Raw genomic sequence first — 18,896 nt, 5'->3', positions numbered from 1 at the left:
CACTAGTATAAGTAGGTGGTAGGGAAATATAGGGACAGGTGGGGATGTTTGGTAGAAATATGGGATTAGTGTAGGATTAGTATAAATGGGTGGTTGATGTTCGGCACAGACTCGGTGGGCCGAAGGGCCTGTTTCAGTGCTGTATCTCTAATCAGAATCATAATCATCTTCTTGAACCGCTGCAGTCCACCTGGTGTAGGTACAGCCACAGTGCTATTAGGAAAGGAGTTTCAGGTTTTTGACCCAGGAACAGTGAGACACATCTAAGTCAGGATGATGGGGAACTTGCAGCTGGTGGTGCTCCCATGTGTGCGCACCCTTTGCCCTCCTCAGTGGTAGTGGTCGCTGATTTGGAAAGTGCTGTAGAAGGAGCCTTGGTGAGTTTCTGCAGTGCATCTTTCAGATGGGGAAGCGGTGGCACAGTGTCACTGGACAAGTAACCCAGAGTCCAGGCTAATGTTTTGGGGACATGGGTTCGAATTCCACCAGGCAGATGGTGAAATTTGAATTCAAACAATAAATCTGCAATTAAAATTTAGTCTAATTATGACCATGAAAGCATTGTCCATTATTGTAAAAGCCCACCTGGTTCACTAATATCCTTTCGGGAAGGAAATCCGACATCCTTACCTGGTCTGGCCTACATGTGACTCTCGACCCACAGCTAAACTGTGGTGATTCTTAAATGCCCTCTGAAATGGCCTATCATTTACATATTATACCTACCACTGCACCAAACCGCTACAAAGTCAAAAAAAGGAATGAAACCAGACGGATAACCTGGCATTGACCTAGGCAATGGAAATGTCCTCCTTACTAACATCTGGGGGCTTGTGCCAAAATTGGGAGAGCTGTCAATTAACAGCCTGACAGTCATACTCACGGAATCATACCTTGCAGGCAACGTCCCTGACACCATCAGCATCCCTGGATTTGTCCTGTCCCACCGGCAGGACAGACCCACCAGAGGCGGCGGCACAGTGGCATACAGTTGGGAGGGTGCTGCCCTGGGAGTCCTCAACATTGACTCTGGACCCCATGAAGTCTCTTGGCATCAGGTCAAACATGGGTAAGTAAATCTCCGAATTACCATCTACCATGCCCCCCCTCAATTGGAAGAAGCACCGAGGGTAGAAAGGGCACAGAATGTACTCTGGGTGGGGAACTTCAATGTCCATCACCAAGAGTGGCTCTGTAACACCACTATTGACCGAGCTGGCTGAATCCTAAAGGACACAGCTGCTAGACTGGGTCTGTGGCAGTTGGTGAAAGAACCAAGAGGGAAAACCGACTTGACCTCGCCCTCAGTAATCTACCTGGTCGCAGATACATCTGGCCATGACAGTATTGGTAGGAGTGACCACAGCACAGTCCTTGTGGAGACGAAGCCCCATCTTCACATTGAGGATTCCCACCACCATACTGTGTGGCACTACCACCGTGCTAAATGTGATAGATTTCGAACAGATCTAGCAACTCAAAGCTGAGCATCCATGAGGCGCTTCGGGCCATCAGCAGCAGAATTGCATTCAACCACAATCTGTAACCTCATGGCCTGGCATATCCCCCACTTTACCATCATCAAGCTGAGGGGGAGGGCATGCCAGGAACAGCACCAGGCATGCTTAAAAATGAGGTGTCAGCCTGGTGAAGCTAAAACACAAGACTATATGCATACCAAACAGCAGAAGTAGCTTGCAATAGACAGGGCTAAGCGATCACATAACCAACTGATCAGATCTAAGCTCTGCAGTCCTGCCACATCCAGTCATGAATGGTGGCGAACAATTAAACAACTAACAGGAGGACGCGGCTCCACAAATTGTTCCCCTCGACAATGGGGGAACCCAGCACATCGTGCAAAAGACAAAGTTGAAGCATTTGCATCCATTATTTGCTGAGTGGATGATCCATCTTGCCCTTCTGCTGAGATCTCCAGCATCACAGATGCTAGTCTTCAGCCAATCTGATTAACTGCACATGATATCAAGAAACGGCTGACTGCATTGGACAAATGCCGGCTCGGGTCTGCAAATGAAACCCGACCCGAGCCCGACAGAACCACGTCTGACCCCGAGCCCGGCCAGAGTCATTCCATTTTATCCCACACCCGACCATCAGTTAACCTACCTTCCGTTTTTCACTTTGTTGCTTATCTGCACAAGCTTAAAATAATTAACAAAACCACCTTTCAAGTCCAAAAAGTACATTAACATTGGAGCCACTTACCAGAGGTAGTGATAGAGCATGTCCGACTTGAGCCCGAATGCCGGACCTGGAAATGCGACCCGACCCGAAACCGACATGTCATCGGGCTCGGGTCGGGTAGCCGGCTTTTAGCACTGGATACTGCAAAGGCTATGGGCCCGGACAACATTCCGGCAATGGTACTGAAAACTTGTACTCCAGAACTAGCTGCACGCCTAGCCAAGCTGTTCCAGTGCAGCTACAACACTGGCATCTACCCGGCAATGTGGAAAATTGCCCAGGTATGTCCTGTACACAAAAAGCAGGACAAACCCAACCTGGCCAATTATTGTCCTATCAGTCTACTCTCAATCATCAGCAAAGTGAAGGAAGGGGTCATCGACATTGCTATCACGAGGCACTTGCTCAGCAATATCCTGGTCACTGACGCTTAGTTTGAGTTCTGCCAGGGCCACTCAGCTCCTGACTTCATTACAGCCTTGGTCCAAACAAGGACAAAAGAGCTGAACTCCAGAGGCAAGGTGAGAGTAACTGCCCTTGACATCAAGGCAGCATTTGACTGAGTAAAGCATCAAAAAGCCCTAGCCAAACTGGAGACAACGGGAATCGGGGGAAAATTCTCCGCTGGTTGGACAAAGGAAGATGTTTGTGCTTGTTGGATGTCAATCATCTCAGTCCCAGGACATCACTGCAGGAGTTCCTCAGGGCAGTGTCCTAGGCCCAACCATCTTCAGCTGCTTCATCAATGACCTCCCGTCCATAAGGTCAGAAGTGGGGATTTCGCTGATAATTGCACAATATTCAGCAGCATTGGCGACTCCTCAGATACTGTAACAGCCCATGTGCAGATGCAGCAAGATCTGGACAATGTTCAGGATTGGGCTGATAAGTGGCAAGTAACATTTGCTCCACACAAGTGCTGGTCAATGACCATCTCCAACAAGAGAGGATCTAACCATCTTCCCCTGATGTTCAATGGCAGAAAACTAGTATGCAGGTATAGCCGGTAATAAGGGAGGCAAATGGAATTTTGGCATTTATGGCTAAAGGAATAGAGTATAAAAGTAGGGAAGTGTTGCTGCAACTGTACAAGGCATTAGTGAGACTGCACCTGGAGTACTGCGTACAGTTTTGGTCCCCTTACTTGAGGAGGGATGTAGTTGCATTGCAGGCAGTTCAGAGGAGGTTCACTAGATTGATTCCAGAGATGAGGGGTTGGTCTTATGAAGAGAGATGGAGCAGTTTAGGCCTTTACACTCTACAGTTCAGAAGAATGAGAGGAGATCTAATTGACGTATCTAAGATGATTAAGGGGATTGACAAAGTAGACGTAGAGAGGATGTTTCCTCTGGTGGGGCAATACAGAACGAGAGGTCATAGTTTTAGGACAAGGGGTAACAGATTTAAAACAAGAGATGAGGAGAAATTACTTCTCTCAAAGGGTCGTGAATCTGTGGAATTCACTACCCCAGAGTGCAGTGCATGCCAGGACACTGAGTAAATTTAAAGGAGGAGATAAACAGATTTTTAATTAGTAATGGGTTGAAGGGTTATGGAGAACAGGCAGGAAAGTGGAGTTCAGGTCGAGATGAGATCAGCCATGATCGTATTGAATGGTGGAGCAGGCTCAAGGGGCTGAATTACCTACTCCTGCTCCTAGTTCTTATGACCATAGCTGAATACCCCCAACTATCAACATTCTGGGGTCACCATTGACCAGAAACTGAACTGGACTAGCCAAATAAATGCTGTGGCTGCAAGAGGTCAGAGGCTAGGAATTCTGCAGTGAATAACTCACTTCCTGTTTCACCAATGCCTGTCTATCATCGACAAAGCACAAGTCAGGAGTGTGATGGAATGCTCTCCACTTGCCTGGATGGGTGCAGCTCCAACAACACTCAAGAAGCTCAACACCATTCAGGACAAAGCAGCCCACTTGATTAGCACCCCATCCACCAGCTTCAACATTCACTCCCTTCACCATCGACACCCAGTGGCAGCAGTGTGTACCATCTACAAGATGCACTGCAGCAATTCACCAAGGCTCCTTCTACAACACCTTCCAAACCCGCAACCTCTACCACCTAGAAGGACAAGGGCAGCTGATGCATGGAAACACCATCACCTGCAAGTTCCTTTCCAAGTCATACACCATCCTGACTTGGAACTATATCACAGTTCCTTCACTGTCGCTGGATCAAAATCCTGGAACTCCCTTCCTAACAGCACTGTTGGGAAAGGACTGCAGCAGTTCACCACCACCTTCCCGAGGGCAATTAGGGATGTGCCATAAATGGTGGCCTAGCCAGCGATGCCCACATCCCATGAACAAATTAAAAAAAAGTCACCGTGCTCCAGTGGTGGAGGGAGTGATTGTTTAAGGTGGTAAATGGGGTGCCGATCAAGCGGACTGCTTTGTCCTGGATGGTGTCTAGCTTCTTGGAGTGAAGTTGGAACTACACCCATCCAGGCAAGTGGGAAGTATTCGATCAGACTCCTGGCATGTGCCTAGTAGATAGTGCACAGGCTTTGGAAAGACAGGAGGTGAATTACTCGCTTCAGGATTCCCAGCCTCTGACCTGCTCTTGTAGCCACAGTATTTGTACATCTGGACCAGTTAAGTTTCTGGTCAATGATAACTCCCAGGATATTGATGGTGAGGGAATTCAGTGGTGGTAATGCTGTTGAACATAGAGGGGAGATGGTCAGATTCTCTCTTGTAGGAGATGGTCATTGCCTGGCACTTGTGTGGGACTAATGTTACTTGCCATTTATTATCCCAAGCCTGAATGTTGTCTAGGTCTTGCTGCATGTGGGCACGGACTGCTTCAGTATCTGAGGAGTCACAAATGGCACTGAACATTGCGCAATCAACGAATGTCCCCACTTCTGACCTTACAATGAAGGGAAGGCCATTAAGGAAGCAGCTGATGATGGTTGAGCCTAGGACACTACCCCAAGAACTCCTGCAGCAATGTCCTGGGGCTGAGATGATTGACCAACAACTATTTCCTTTGTGTTAGGTATCACTCCAACTAGTAGAGAGCTCCCCCCACCAGCCCCCAATTCCCATTGATTTTGATAGGGCTCTTTGATGCCACACTCCGTCAAATGCTGCAGTCACTCACTTCACCTTTGGAAGCAGCTCTTTTGCCCACATTTAGACCAAGGCTGTAATGAGGTCTGGAGCCGAGCAGCCCTAGCAGAAACCAAACCGAGCATAGGCGAGCAGGTTACTGCTGATTAATGCCGCTTGATAGTGCTGTCAACGACACCTTCCATCACTTTGCTGATGATCGGGAGTAGACTGATAGGGTGGTAACTGGCTGGATTGGATTTTCCTGCTTTTTGCGGACAGAACATACCTGTACAATTTCCACATTGTTGGGTAGAGGCCAATATTATAGATAGTCTAGTTAGGATTAAATAGGCAAGATCTGGTATGATCTTTGCTTTACTGATGCTAGTGTCTGAACTTACAAAGAATCCTCGCTTTGATACATCACTCACCAAGGCATGCGTCCACATCATTAGTGGCCCATGCCTAAATTTTTGGATTCTGTGGTTTATAGATAATAAGTGAGCGAGAAGAAAAACATAAGACTCCCTCTGTTTTGTGTGCAACTCCCATCTTCAAATGTAGTTTATTTTCCATATACATCACTTGTAACTGTCCCCCACTATTGTTCTAATTTCGCCGAAGGAAGGAGGAATAAGGTGAACTCTTCTTGGACCTTCGGATGGTTCACCCTAAAACAGTTCACTGCTGGAGACACACAGCTGACTTGTGCACAGCCTTTCACCACAATGATGTGCCCAACATGGGGAATTCAAGGGTGCGATGATGTGAAACCTGCTTTTTCACTATTGCTCTACTAGAATTTTCAGTCCATCTACTTGAACTACTACTAACCCTTTTGTATGAGTATCATGTCATTATCAGGTGGTGATTCTGGCTTTATAGTTTGAGTCTCCTAAAATGATTAGCACATGAAGTAATCCCTTTTTTCCTCTACCGTCTGTCTGAAGCAAGATATTTGACTCCAAATGGAGTATTATCTTGAGCCATAATCTGCTGGAATAAAGAATTTACAACTGACATTTATATTTTCAAGCCTTTAACAGGCTCGTCATGTCTCGCCTCTATAACAAAATGCATTATTGTGTAGGCAGGTCATCAACCTGGCTCGCAACCTCCATCAGGATGACCAGTGGCCTGCCTTTAGTCTGGCTCCTACCTTTCAACCTGTCTTGCTTGGGTGGCCCTACCATATCAAAGTACACTTCCGAGAGAAGGATACAAAATTTAGGTTGGATATTTTCCCAACCTTGTTCGGGTTCAAAATGCATCTGCTCGTTTCTGTACTGTCCAGTTTATACTTTTAAGTCGAGTTTTACTTTCATGCTTGGGCTAGGGCAATGGCTGTGGATGAGCTTATTTGACTGTGATGTCTGAACCAAACCATGTCCTCACTCAGCATCTGAACATGCATATTGGCAAATCAGTCAGTACTCAGACCCTAGTTAATGATTCTTCCCCCTCCCCGCCTTAAAAAAAACTAGGCAATGTTGAAGCCATTGTAAATGCCCTGCCCCAGCAGCCCAGTAAAATGAGAGCCGAGACTGGTTAAATTCTGTTCTTTCATTAATAGCCGATTTCTTTCCTCTGTGCTTCATTTACAGAGAACATGCTGTCCCTGGCAAAAAGGCTGGCAGGTTGCCTCTGTCAGCCCATGGTTGGTTGCTAAATGCCCAACTCAATTGAGATGGCTAAATTTAACCAGCAGAATTGGAGACTGACTTTCAAGGCCTCTGAGGTCTAATTATACTTTTTGTTCTGAAATCTCCAGTAACTATTGCTGGAAATTATGTGCGCGTCAGATAAGGGCAAGATCATGCTTGGTTGTTCTGTTTTCACTCTTGTGCATGCAACTCTTCATTCCTTGTTTCTTCCCCTCACCACAGCTAAAATGGATGAAGTACTCCCTAAATGGCTTTGTGGGAGCTCTGCAGACCAAGGTTCCATTCCTGGTCAACGCTGAGTTAATCGATCATAGTGGGACAACAGTTGGGGGGCACTACGAGTGGCTTCAGTGCCCATGGACTAGTGACCGGAAAGTCATCCAGCTTTCCCTTTCCTGATTGCTCTTTTGATTCATGCTAGAATATGTTCATATGGATGTTTGTGAGATCAGGATTGGCTCTGCTGTAATGATCTCTTAGTTGAGTACTTCACTGATGTTGGCTCTTTATCAGAAGAAAACTTGAGTGAAACACTGCCTTCTGGTGCATATGTGACTCTACCCCAGTAAGAATCAGTGGCTTCAGGAGAGATGTGGGGTTGGATGGAATAGGCCTTCAGGCTGAGATCCCGGTTTAGCTATGCATCTTTGGCAACCAGAACTTCAAAAAATGCAACAGCACTGAGTGCATCTACACCATATGGACTGCACTGGTTGAGGAAGACAGCTCACCACCTTCAAGGGCAATTAGGGATGAGCAATAAATTCTGGCCTGGTCAGCGATGCTCATGAACGATTTTTTAAAAATCTACACCCATCCCTACATCATTTCCATTGGATTCCTCCAAGGATTCATCCTTGGAAATTCCTCTCTCTCATCTACATGCATCCCCTTAGTGACATTATCTTCAGGGATGGTCTCAGCTTTCTATCAACATTCAACTCTTCCCATGCCTCTATATTGTCAGAGTGCTTTGTTTGATCATGCAGTTTTGGATAAACCCCAATTTCCTCCACCTAAAACACTGGAAGACCATTGTCTTTAGCCCCCATCAAAAACTCCATTCTATGTAATGGTCTCATCCTGAATCAGACACCTGTTTGACCCTAGGAATGAGATTCCGATCCCCGTGTCCCATCATAAAGACCATCAACTTCCACCTCCAAAACATAGCTCGCTTCTGCCATTACCCCAGACCTCTAACAACTGAAACCCTTGTGCATGCCTTCCGTTCATCTAAAATCCTGCTGCCCATGTTCTATCCCACATCAAGCCCCATTCCTCAGGGACCTACATTCGTTTCCAGTCCACCAGTCTCAAATTTTAAATTCTCACCCTTGTGTTTGAAATCCTCCATGACCTCATCACTCTAACTTCCTGCAGTGCTACAATACCCCACAAATACTTCAATCCTGTGACTACAATCACCTGTGCATTCTACCCTCCCATCACTGCATAGCCATGCCTTCAACCACCTGGGCCCCATATTCTGAATTTCCTCCCTAAATCCCTTTGCACCTCTACCTCCTTTTTTTAAGGCGCTCCTACAAACTCACCTCTTTGACCAAGCGCTTGGTCACCACTCCGAATATATCCTCCTTTAGCTCGGGATCTATTTCATCCATAAGCCCAAGAGGTGGTTTGGGATGCTTTACTACATTCAAAAAACTGTATAAATGTAAGCTCTTGCTGTACATGGAGTCCAGAGGCAGAAAGAAAGCTCAGGTTGTCCTCATCCAACAATTTCAAGAGCTACTACTCTACACTTGAGAGCACTTTGGTTGAAACCATGATCCAAGGCCTCCGACAGCTTAGAACGGTCATGTATGTCAGTCAGAGCAGACAGTAGGCTGACCGTCACTGCACTTCCCTGCCCCAACTCCCATGCATCACCATGAATGAAATCTGGGCAAGGGGTCTGACAGCATGGTGAGGAACAACAAAAATAGTATGGGTAAATCTTAACGAAAAGTGACTAAATTAATTGCTTGCACTGCCAGAATCATCACATTGGAATTACTATTCTGGACAGCCAGCATTTTCAAAGTGTATTTAACATATTATAACTTCTATTTACATTAAAAATACAATTTATAAAGGTTTTTGAAATAGATCAGATTGCTAGAGAATGTCAAGAACTGCAATTCTCACTTTAAACTAAAATGCTCATTTCCATCAGGATTTGATTTATCCAGTCCACTTCATTTCGATTGTCAAACATAACCTTGACATTACTGGGATTGCTCTTTAAAGAGCTGGCAAAGGCTTGATGGGCCAAATCATCTCCCTCTTTGTTGTACTACTTTGATTCCATCATATCAACTCTACCTTAACTAGGGACCAAATACCGAGATTCAAAATTATTTGGTTCACCTGTGACCTTAGCATCCGAGTTATTCTAGCACTCTCCCACATATCTTACCTGTCTTGTTTTTGCTGAGGTTTCTATGAAAGGTATTCCATAACTCCTAGCTAGCTCCTGCGCTTGTTTTGTGTCCACTGACCGGGCAGGTAAATCACATTTGTTCCCTACCAAAACCATGGGAACATCTTCAGAATCCTTTACCCTTTTAATTTGTTCTCTGAAAGAAAAACATTTTCATGTTAGGATACTAAGCACAAGCAATTCTTATCTTTAGCTGAACACAATAAGATACCATTGGTTCACCACAATAGATGGTAGATTCCATTATGTTGAATTAGACTTACTTATTGTATAAACGCTGGACACCAATGAGATTACACAACTCAGTACAAATAATTTAATAACGTGTTTAACTCAGTGGCATCATAGACAGAACTGAGTCAATCTCCAGTGCATTTTTATATGTTAAAGGGAATGGCTCCCACAGGATAAATTACTTCAACAGCACACGCTGTGAATGAGTTGCATTTAAAACGTCTGATCCAACTTTTTCCACATTCCATGCACCCATACACATAGGTATAATAACTGCAGTAGATTAATGAAAGAAAAATACACAAGCAGCCATTACATAATCACAGCAACCAAACATGATTTATTCTCTCCTCTCCAAAAAAAATTCCCTTTTTTTTTGGCAATTGCATGAACAATTTTAAAAGGAATTACTTTCCACAGCAGACCTGTAAGCTCTTGCTGAAGTGTTTGTTGCAGCACAGCCATAAGGAAAAAGATAGAGCAAGGGATATATTAGGAAATATAATAAATGCTTGGTCAAAGAGATGGGGAGAAACTAGATAGCAGGAAAGTGCAAGAGCATTTCAGTGCATGGGACCAAAACGGCAGAAGGCTCGACAGTCAAACATCAGCAAACATCAAGCAGCAGAGGGTAGGGAAGGGAAAGGCAGCCAAGGATCCAACAGTGAAGAACACCTGATGTGACCATGCTAGAGCAGAAGAAACCATTAGAGAACAGCTGGACATGATGGGACATCTAGGGGCATAACTAAAGTAATGCATTGCCACAGAGGTAGACCACAGAGCAGAGAGCGCACAGAAGGATGGAGTGACAAGCTATGAAGACACCAAGACTGAATGTGGTCAGTCACAAAGGTGACTTTGCCGAGAGCAATGTCTGCACTGTGGGCAGTAAAGAAACCAGATTTAAGTGATTCAAAGAGTGTGATGGGGGAGATGAACTCAAAGCTGCGTGGCACTAACAATTGTGGACTTGAGAGAGGAAGGGTAGGTTGGAAAATAAGATGAGTTAGAGAAGGCAGTCAGCTCATGACTGCTTTTCTTTTGGAGCAATAACAGCAGTCCTGACAGTTAATGGAAGGTAGCCTGAACAGAGGGACCCCCATGGCAATATCAAACAGAGTTATGTCGAATGGAGTAGTTGAGCACTGAGGATTTGAATTGGAAGATAAAGAATGAAGGAACTGGGACTCATGGAGGACCTGAGCTTGGAATGGAGAAAGAAGCTATACAGTAAAGGGGTAGGAAGGAGGAGTGGCTGGGGAACGGAGGGCTTTTATTAGATTCAATCATGTTCTTTTTCCTCTATGGACTTAGTTGCAATGACATTGCGGATATTGTTTGCAACTCCACAGACACACCCCTTTAATGAAATACAAACAGACCTGGCACAGTCAGCACCACATTATCGGTTTAGCTGCTTTCAACTAACTAAATGGTGAAATTGCAAGGTTTTGCCTTTCTCAGAACAAATGCATTACCTATCCTGGTTGGTAGTGTAGTGTAAAGAGGTCTACCCTTGTCCTTTCATCTAAAGGAAGTTGGACAGGGTCTGACTGAGGGAAAAGGTACTAGATCAATCATACCAGAGCAATTGATTTTAGTCAAACTCAGCTTAGAATTTCCTGTATTAAAGGAAGATTTTTTAAAATCAATACAAAAACTAAAACATAGAAAAAGCCAATTTGCCCCAAGCAGTCTGTGCCAGCATTTATTCTCTATAAAAGCAAACATTCCTAATCACATTTATCCATCCTGTTCTGATATACCTTCATCCACCTAGCTAATTTAATCTCATTTTAGTTTCTTCCTCAACCAAGAACTTTGGAAGTGAATTCCATTGCCTCACATCTCCCTGTAAATAAGTTTCTCTTGTTCTCGGTTGTAAATCTCATATTTAATCTATGGACCTTTATTCCAGACCCCTCAACTATTCAAAAAGAGTCTGCTTCTATCTACATTTTAAGTACCAAAGGAAAAAAAGCCTCCTTTTTTCCCCCCAAGTCTTTCTTTGCATTTGTAGTTCCTCAAACTACATAGCATCCTAGTTGTACCTTCACAAAAGCATCAAAGCCTTCCCAGAGTGTGCGGCCCAATACAGCACACAGCACTCATGAGATCTCAAGGTTTCATATAGGCTTACCTTTTGGCTTTTATATTCCATACTTCTTGTGAAAAAATTTGGAATTGTTTTAATAAACAGCATTATAAACCTGTATTCCCAAATCCCTCTGCTTTTCTACTTCGATTCATAGTAGAATTTCTGCTGTTTTTCCTAACCAAATTGTATCACCTCATTTACTGGCATTAAATCCATCTGCCATTTTTTTCGCCCATTTCCTGACCGTATCCTTTGTAGTTTACATTGGTCATCTAAACAGTAATCCATAGATTACTATTTTATCATATGCATCCAGGCCTATATCCAAATCACTATAGAGCTAACTGAATGGCGCAGAATTGAACGCTTGGGCTACCATAACCTACTCTGAACCACTCTGGAAAAACTACCTCAGCTCCAAATCTCTATCCTTTAACTAAAACTGTACTCCAGTTTTCCAATTTCCCATCCCTCAATCTTCTCTAATAATCTCTCGCACGGTACACCACCTTCCATTACACTTGCCTATCTACCATGCCTATTATTTCTATACTTCCATATTTAACAGAAATGTGAAATATAAATTGTAGGGCCATGGTAATTTCCTAACACCGTCTCCTTTCGAATGCTATGATGTATCTGATTAGGCTCTGGCACTTTATCTTTCCTTAGCCTAACTAGCTTATCTAAAATGCTCCTTTCTCCAACATATTAATAATCTCACTAAAATCTAGGACTCATGAAATGGGTTTTCTCTGCCATCTGAATTTGGTGAGTCTTGGAAATAGTAGTAATTTAAAACTGAAGCAAATTCACTTGTTCCTGGCTAGCAACCTCTTAGAAAGGAACACAAAGGAGAAGAAATGGAGAAAGAGACTCTACACCCACCTGTACAAGTGAACATCTGCAAACGATTTACTATTGTTTATGGCAAATACACACAGGAACCCCTCTCCTGTCCTCATGTACTGATCTCTCATAGCGCTATACTCTTCTTGACCTGCTGTGTCCAGAATGTCTAATAAACATGTTTCACCATCAATCACTACCTGCTTCCTATAGGAGTCCTGAGGGGAGAAACAGAACATACATTTATTTATGCAGTCATCTCAGACAATAAAAGTTTAACGGTACAATTTGAGAACCAAAATTTATACATATTTACCCCTGCCATAGGTGCCAGAGTTGTATTTCCAAATTTGTGTGATGGAGTAGTTAGCAAAGACAACTGAACATGGAGGCATGCTGGAAGGACAGAATGATGCAGAAAAGGCAGAGTGTACACAAAAAAAAAAGGTATGTGTGATCCTTTGAAACCCTAGTGTTTCTATTGGGCACAATACCAAGCAGTGACAATGTCTAGAGGAGAGATCCACCAACAAGGGACATTAGGTGAAGCTTCCCCACCAGTATTCTGTGGATATTTTCTGAATTGGGACATAATGATAAGGTGAAGCTGCTAGAATTCTCTGTTCATGGCATTACATGGAAGTTTTGCTTATTCAAACTGGTGCATGGAAGCATTGTGGACTGTTCTCGAAACCATTTCTTATGTCTAACAGGGAAATATGCAGTACTGGACCTGGTTCTGAGCAATGAACTAGATCAAGTAACTAGTGGAAGATAAGAAAACATTTAGGGGCCAACCATCAGAACACTGGGTTTACAATCAGGATAGTAGACAAGTGAAAAACAATATGGGATGGAAGCAGCCAAATGAAAGAGGATCTGGCTCAGATTAACTGTACAGAAAAACTTGCACATAAACAGCAGACTTATATTCAATAACAGAAACAGAAAATGGCAGGAACACTCAGGTCAGAATTAACAGGCTGAATTTTATGATCCCACCACCAGGAACGGCAGCAAAACGGTGGTGATCCTGCTTGTAACGTCAACAACCACGAGGTTGTGATTAAGTGGCGGGCGGCCATTTTGCATAATGGCAGCAGCCATCTCCACCAACCCCACCCCCCCCCCCCCCCACCCAAATCACCTGTGGGCGCCGATGGAGATCCCGTTCACGGCATCACCTGATGTTGGAGCCAGGGCGGACGCCATCTTTAAAAGCCTGCCAGCCCTGCATTTACTCTCTCCATGCACACAAGTCTCTTGCAGGGATTCCACCCCCACCCACCCCGGTCTCACACAAGCCCCTCGGACAGATCCTGCTGTTCACACACAAGGCTCTTAGAAACTCGGCATAGAAGTAATATCCGCTGGAAATCCCATTTCCCCTATGCTACTCTGGTTAGGTTACTTTTCCTTTCGCGGCACCAAGGACTCTTGACTTGGTAGCACCAGCGTTTCAAAGTTGCAAAACTGAAGGCACATCGAGTGCCACACGTCAATCAGAAAACTGAGAAACCTTCATTGGATCGCAGTGAATTAGATTCAAATTTATTCAAAGCAGCATTTACAACATTTCAAGGAAGGTCCATCGCATCAGGACCACTGTAGTACTTCCCCGACTGACAAAATCGGCACACTGTGGTACAGTGAAGATTCTGTGCCCCCCCCCACCCCCCAGATGCACTGAATCACCTCCCACAAGAGAACAAAATTCAGCCCAACGTTTCAGGTTGATAACTTTTTCCAATTCTGACAAAAGGTCATATGTTACAGATTTTAAGCAAGTACAGACAGGTGGTGAATGTTACACATCTACTCAGAAAGGGGAAACTGAAGAATTACAAAACAATCAGCCTCGAGTCAGTAATGGGAAAGCTCCTAGAGCCTAATACAAACAGTGAACACTTAGAAAGGCATGAGCTAAACAGGAACAGTCAGTGGATTTGCTAGTGACAGCATATACTTTATTAATTTTATCAAACTCAAGGAAATTATCGAATGTACGACCAAGGGGAGCACATAGTAGTAATGTAGTAGCAAAGGTGTCAGCTATGGTTCAGTGGTTAAAACGCTCACATGAGTCAAAGGTTGAGAGTTCAAATCCCACTTCAGAGACTTGAGCACAAAATTTAGTCTGGCACTTCCAGTGTAGTACTGAGGGAGCACTACACTGGCAGAGGTTCTGTCTTTCAGGTGGCCTCTCAGATTCTAAGACACTATTCAAAGAGCAAGTCCCACTTCAGGGCTTGTGCACAAAAGTCAAGGCTAGCATTCCAGTGTAGTACTGAGGGAGTGCTGCACTATCGGAGATGCCACCTTTTGGATGAAAGGTTAAACAGAGGTCCCATCTGCCTTCTCAGGTGGATGTAAAAGATCCCATGACACTATTTCAAGAGGAGCAGGGAGCTATCCCGTGTCCCAGCCAATATTTATCCCTCAACCAACATAAGAACAGATTACCTGATCTACATCACATTTCTGCTTGTGGGAGTTTGCTGTGTACAAATTGGCTGCTATGTTTCCTGCATTACAAAAGTGACTACACTTTAAAAGCATTTCATTCGCTGTAAAGCACTTTGAAACATCCGGTGATCATGAAAAGCGCAATATAAATGCAAGACTTTCTTTCAACACCATGAGTTATCAGATTGCTATTTTGTGGGACCTTGCTGTGCACAAATTGGCTGCTGTGTTTTCTACAATACAAGAGTGACATTATGGCCAGTTATGTATTTTTGAAGGATAGTCACTGTTGCAATGTAGGGGAAGATGGTAGCCAATTTGAACATAGCAAGTCTCCAAAAACAGCAATATGCCATGTACGGAAGGAGCCGTGATGAAATAAACAATGAATTGGAGGAATTATAAAAATTAAAAACTGAACCACAGGAACATGGATACTTGTATCAGGCAAAATGGAGCAGCTGTCACAGGACCACTCCTGTTTTGACATGACAGGCCTCCGTCTGTTGAGGAAGAAACGTGTTAACCTCGTCTGGGGAGAACCCACTGAAACTGAAAGGAGCACCATTGCATACTGATGACTCCCATCTACATGAATAAAGGAACAAAAGGTTCTGGAGACAGACTGACTCACAGCCCAAAATAAAATGGATATTCAGTAGCACCATTATAACAGAATGGTCCCCTTTCAGATATCAATAGATAGCCATGGTTTCCATATCCTGGCCCATTGCGTGGTCACACCAGGAAAAGGGCCATGTGTCACCTAACAAACTCAAATGTGATGGATTTTGACTTTAAAAGGTAACCTTCTGGAGAGAGATAGAGAGAGAGAGAGAGAGAGAGAGAGAGAGAGATAGAGAGAGAGATAGAGAGAGAGATAGAGAGAGAGATAGAGAGAGAGATAGAGAGAGAGATAGAGAGAGAGATAGAGAGAGAGATAGAGAGAGAGATAGAGAGAGAGATAGAGAGAGAGATAGAGAGAGAGATAGAGAGAGAGATAGAGAGAGAGATAGAGAGAGAGATAGAGAGAGAGATAGAGAGAGAGATAGAGAGAGAGATAGAGAGAGAGATAGAGAGAGAGATAGAGAGAGAGATAGAGAGAGAGATAGAGAGAGAGATAGAGAGAGAGATAGAGAGAGAGAGATAGAGAGAGAGAGATAGAGAGAGAGAGATAGAGAGAGAGAGATAGAGAGAGAGAGATAGATAGATAGAGAGAGAGATAGAGAGAGAGATAGAGAGAGAGAGAGAGAGATAGAGAGAGAGATAGAGAGAGAGATAGAGAGAGAGATAGAGAGAGAGAGATAGAGAGAGAGATAGAGAGAGAGATAGAGAGAGAGATAGAGAGAGAGATAGAGAGAGAGATAGAGAGAGAGATAGAGAGAGAGATAGAGAGAGAGATAGAGAGAGAGATAGAGAGAGAGATAGAGAGAGAGATAGAGAGAGAGATAGAGAGAGAGATAGAGAGAGAGATAGAGAGAGAGATAGAGAGAGAGATAGAGAGAGAGATAGAGAGAGAGATAGAGATAGAGATAGAGATAGAGCCAACACCACAGAAAGCCACTTTCCAGCCAGAGACAGAGAGAGAGATGCAGCTAAACAAAAGAACCCTGCTGAACAAGAACTGAACAACTACGACAGCAGAGAAATGACAAAGTGACTTTGAGACACTTCATCTGTGAAGGTAAACTAAATTCACATCACCCACTTTGGGCCGAGTTTTAACCACCTGAACTCTACAACACCTCAGCAACTTCAAGAATGCAAACATCCAGGCCTACACCTTTAAAAAAAAACTTTCCTCCCGAGAATATTCAACAGTATTCTGTAAATCACAAACCCTTACATCACCTTGGACTTTAACTGTATCCTATCCTTTCTAGCTATCTATTCTTGTGTATGCATGTGTGTGCATGAATGTGAGAGTGAGTGAAGGTTGTGACCATTTTGGGAACAGTTTTAAAATAAACAGTTTTTTTTTAAACCTATGAGTAAACCTGTCATTTGTTTGTTTATTTGACCAAGAAACACTCAGGGACTAATGCACTATTTTTAACAAAACGCGACTGCGGTCAGTTGGGAGGTGAAAAGTGGAAGCCACCCACACCCCTTAACCCCTGTCTGTAACAAATGAGATAATGAACAGATAATTTGTTTCAGTGATTTAGCTAGACTATAAATATTGGCTAGGACACCCAGGGAGAACTCCATGCTCCTCTTCGAAATAGTGCCCTCCATCCCAAGAGGGAGAACAAGCCTCGATTTAGCGTCTCATCTGAAAGGCGACACCTTTGAAGATGCAGCACTTCCTCAGTACTGCATTGGCATTAGCCTAGATTTTTGCGCTCAAGTCTCTGGAGTGGGAGTTGGACCCACACAACCTTTTGACGGAGGCACAAATGCTACCATGGAGCCAAGGCTGATGTATAAAGAGATTGAATATAAAAGCAAGGTGGTGACATAGAATCTGTACATGAATTGTTCACAGCTGGAGATGATGCTTTTGGTATCAATTATAGAAAGAATACTGGAGCTTTAGAAATGTGCAACATTATTTTTGAAAATTGAAAAACTAGGATTTGTTTTGACTGGAGCAAAGAATACAACTGAAATTTGAATAAAAATCTGCTAAATTACTTTAAGCACTACCCCCATACCCCACACTTTTACTAGACTGAGCTCACTTACCTCTATCGTTGGATCGTATTCATCCACAAAGTGGTTCTGAATCAACTGGATAGTTAAGGCACTCTTTCCCACACCACCAGCTCCTACCACTACCAGTTTGTATTCCGTCATTTCCTGCTTGCCTCAGCGGCCAATCTGAAAGTGGAAAAAGTAAGGCGAGAATATTAGACAGTGTTATCAATAGTAAAGTTTCAGTAAACTGTAAGGGCAGACTTGCGAAATTTCCCCACGAGGTCCATTGGAACTGGGAAAAACACCTAGTGTAAAGCAATTATAAATTTTGTCTCTCCAAACATGCTGTGCCTGGAAAGTATTTTTGAGCTATATACTAGTACGAAGCATTGGTGGTGACAGCTCTGTTACTACGGGTGATAATGCTGAGAGAAATTTGTGGTGATGAATCAAGACTGTGAAATCACCAAGCTATAATGGTTAAGCAATATTTTTCCTGCAGCACAATGATTAAGTCAAATGCAGTTATATTTTGAAGAAGTCAGCCAATTGCGATTCCTACAGCCGTAAGTAAATTTTTAAAGTCACTTTTTAATATTAGACTAGGGAATATTGCAATCCACCCAGATGCATATTTTGTCATGCATGGTCAAAAAGGTACAATAAAAATCACACATGAATAAAGAAACTTTCAAAACAAGTTCCTTTAAAAAAAAATCTATTTCTTTAACTCCACATATTTTAATCTCTGTAGCATCTTAGTGCATGCACCCAAAATTGACAGAAAAAATTGACAGCTTAAGAATATAAAAACATTAATAGGAGCACGGGCCCTTGCATCTGCCCCATCATTCAATACAATCATGGCTGATCTTCTGCATCAACTCCACTTTCCCACCCATACAATGATTCCGAGACATCAAAAATATCTCTCAACTTTAAATATACTCAACAATCGAGCATCCACAACCTCTGGCGTACAGAATTCCTAAAATTCACAACGTTATGAATGAAGAAATTTCACAATCAATCCCTTATCCTGAGACTGTGCCCCCATGGTGTTCTAGATTCCCCAGCCAGGGGGACAATTTCTCAGTGTCTACCCTGGCAGGCGCCTTCAGAATCTTGTATGTTTCGATGAGATCACCTCTCATTCTTCTAAACTAAAGTATAGGCCGAATTTACCAAGCCCATCATAGGACAACCCTC

General features: G+C 43.5%; 1 protein-coding gene across 4 annotated transcripts in view; it reads right to left on the bottom strand.

The window, feature by feature from the left end:
* nras (NRAS proto-oncogene, GTPase) overlaps window positions 1-18,896 on the bottom strand; it is an 84,970-nt gene that overhangs the window by 12,271 nt on the left and 53,803 nt on the right. For all 4 annotated transcript variants that reach the window (XM_068057031.1, XM_068057030.1, XM_068057032.1 and 1 more), the window contains exons 2-4: window positions 17,736-17,870; window positions 12,621-12,799; window positions 9,374-9,533 (exon numbers count right to left, since the gene is read on the bottom strand). In XM_068057031.1, coding sequence (XP_067913132.1) covers window positions 9,374-9,533; window positions 12,621-12,799; window positions 17,736-17,846 — 450 coding nt within the window. In that variant the 5' untranslated portion in view covers window positions 17,847-17,870. The remainder of the gene's footprint in view (window positions 1-9,373; window positions 9,534-12,620; window positions 12,800-17,735; window positions 17,871-18,896) is intronic.

Source organism: Heterodontus francisci, chromosome 25, assembly GCF_036365525.1.
Source record: "Heterodontus francisci isolate sHetFra1 chromosome 25, sHetFra1.hap1, whole genome shotgun sequence".
NCBI classification, from domain to species: domain Eukaryota; kingdom Metazoa; phylum Chordata; class Chondrichthyes; order Heterodontiformes; family Heterodontidae; genus Heterodontus; species Heterodontus francisci.
Note: the sequence above shows the minus strand (reverse complement) of the source record. Positions and strands in the feature narration are given on the sequence as shown.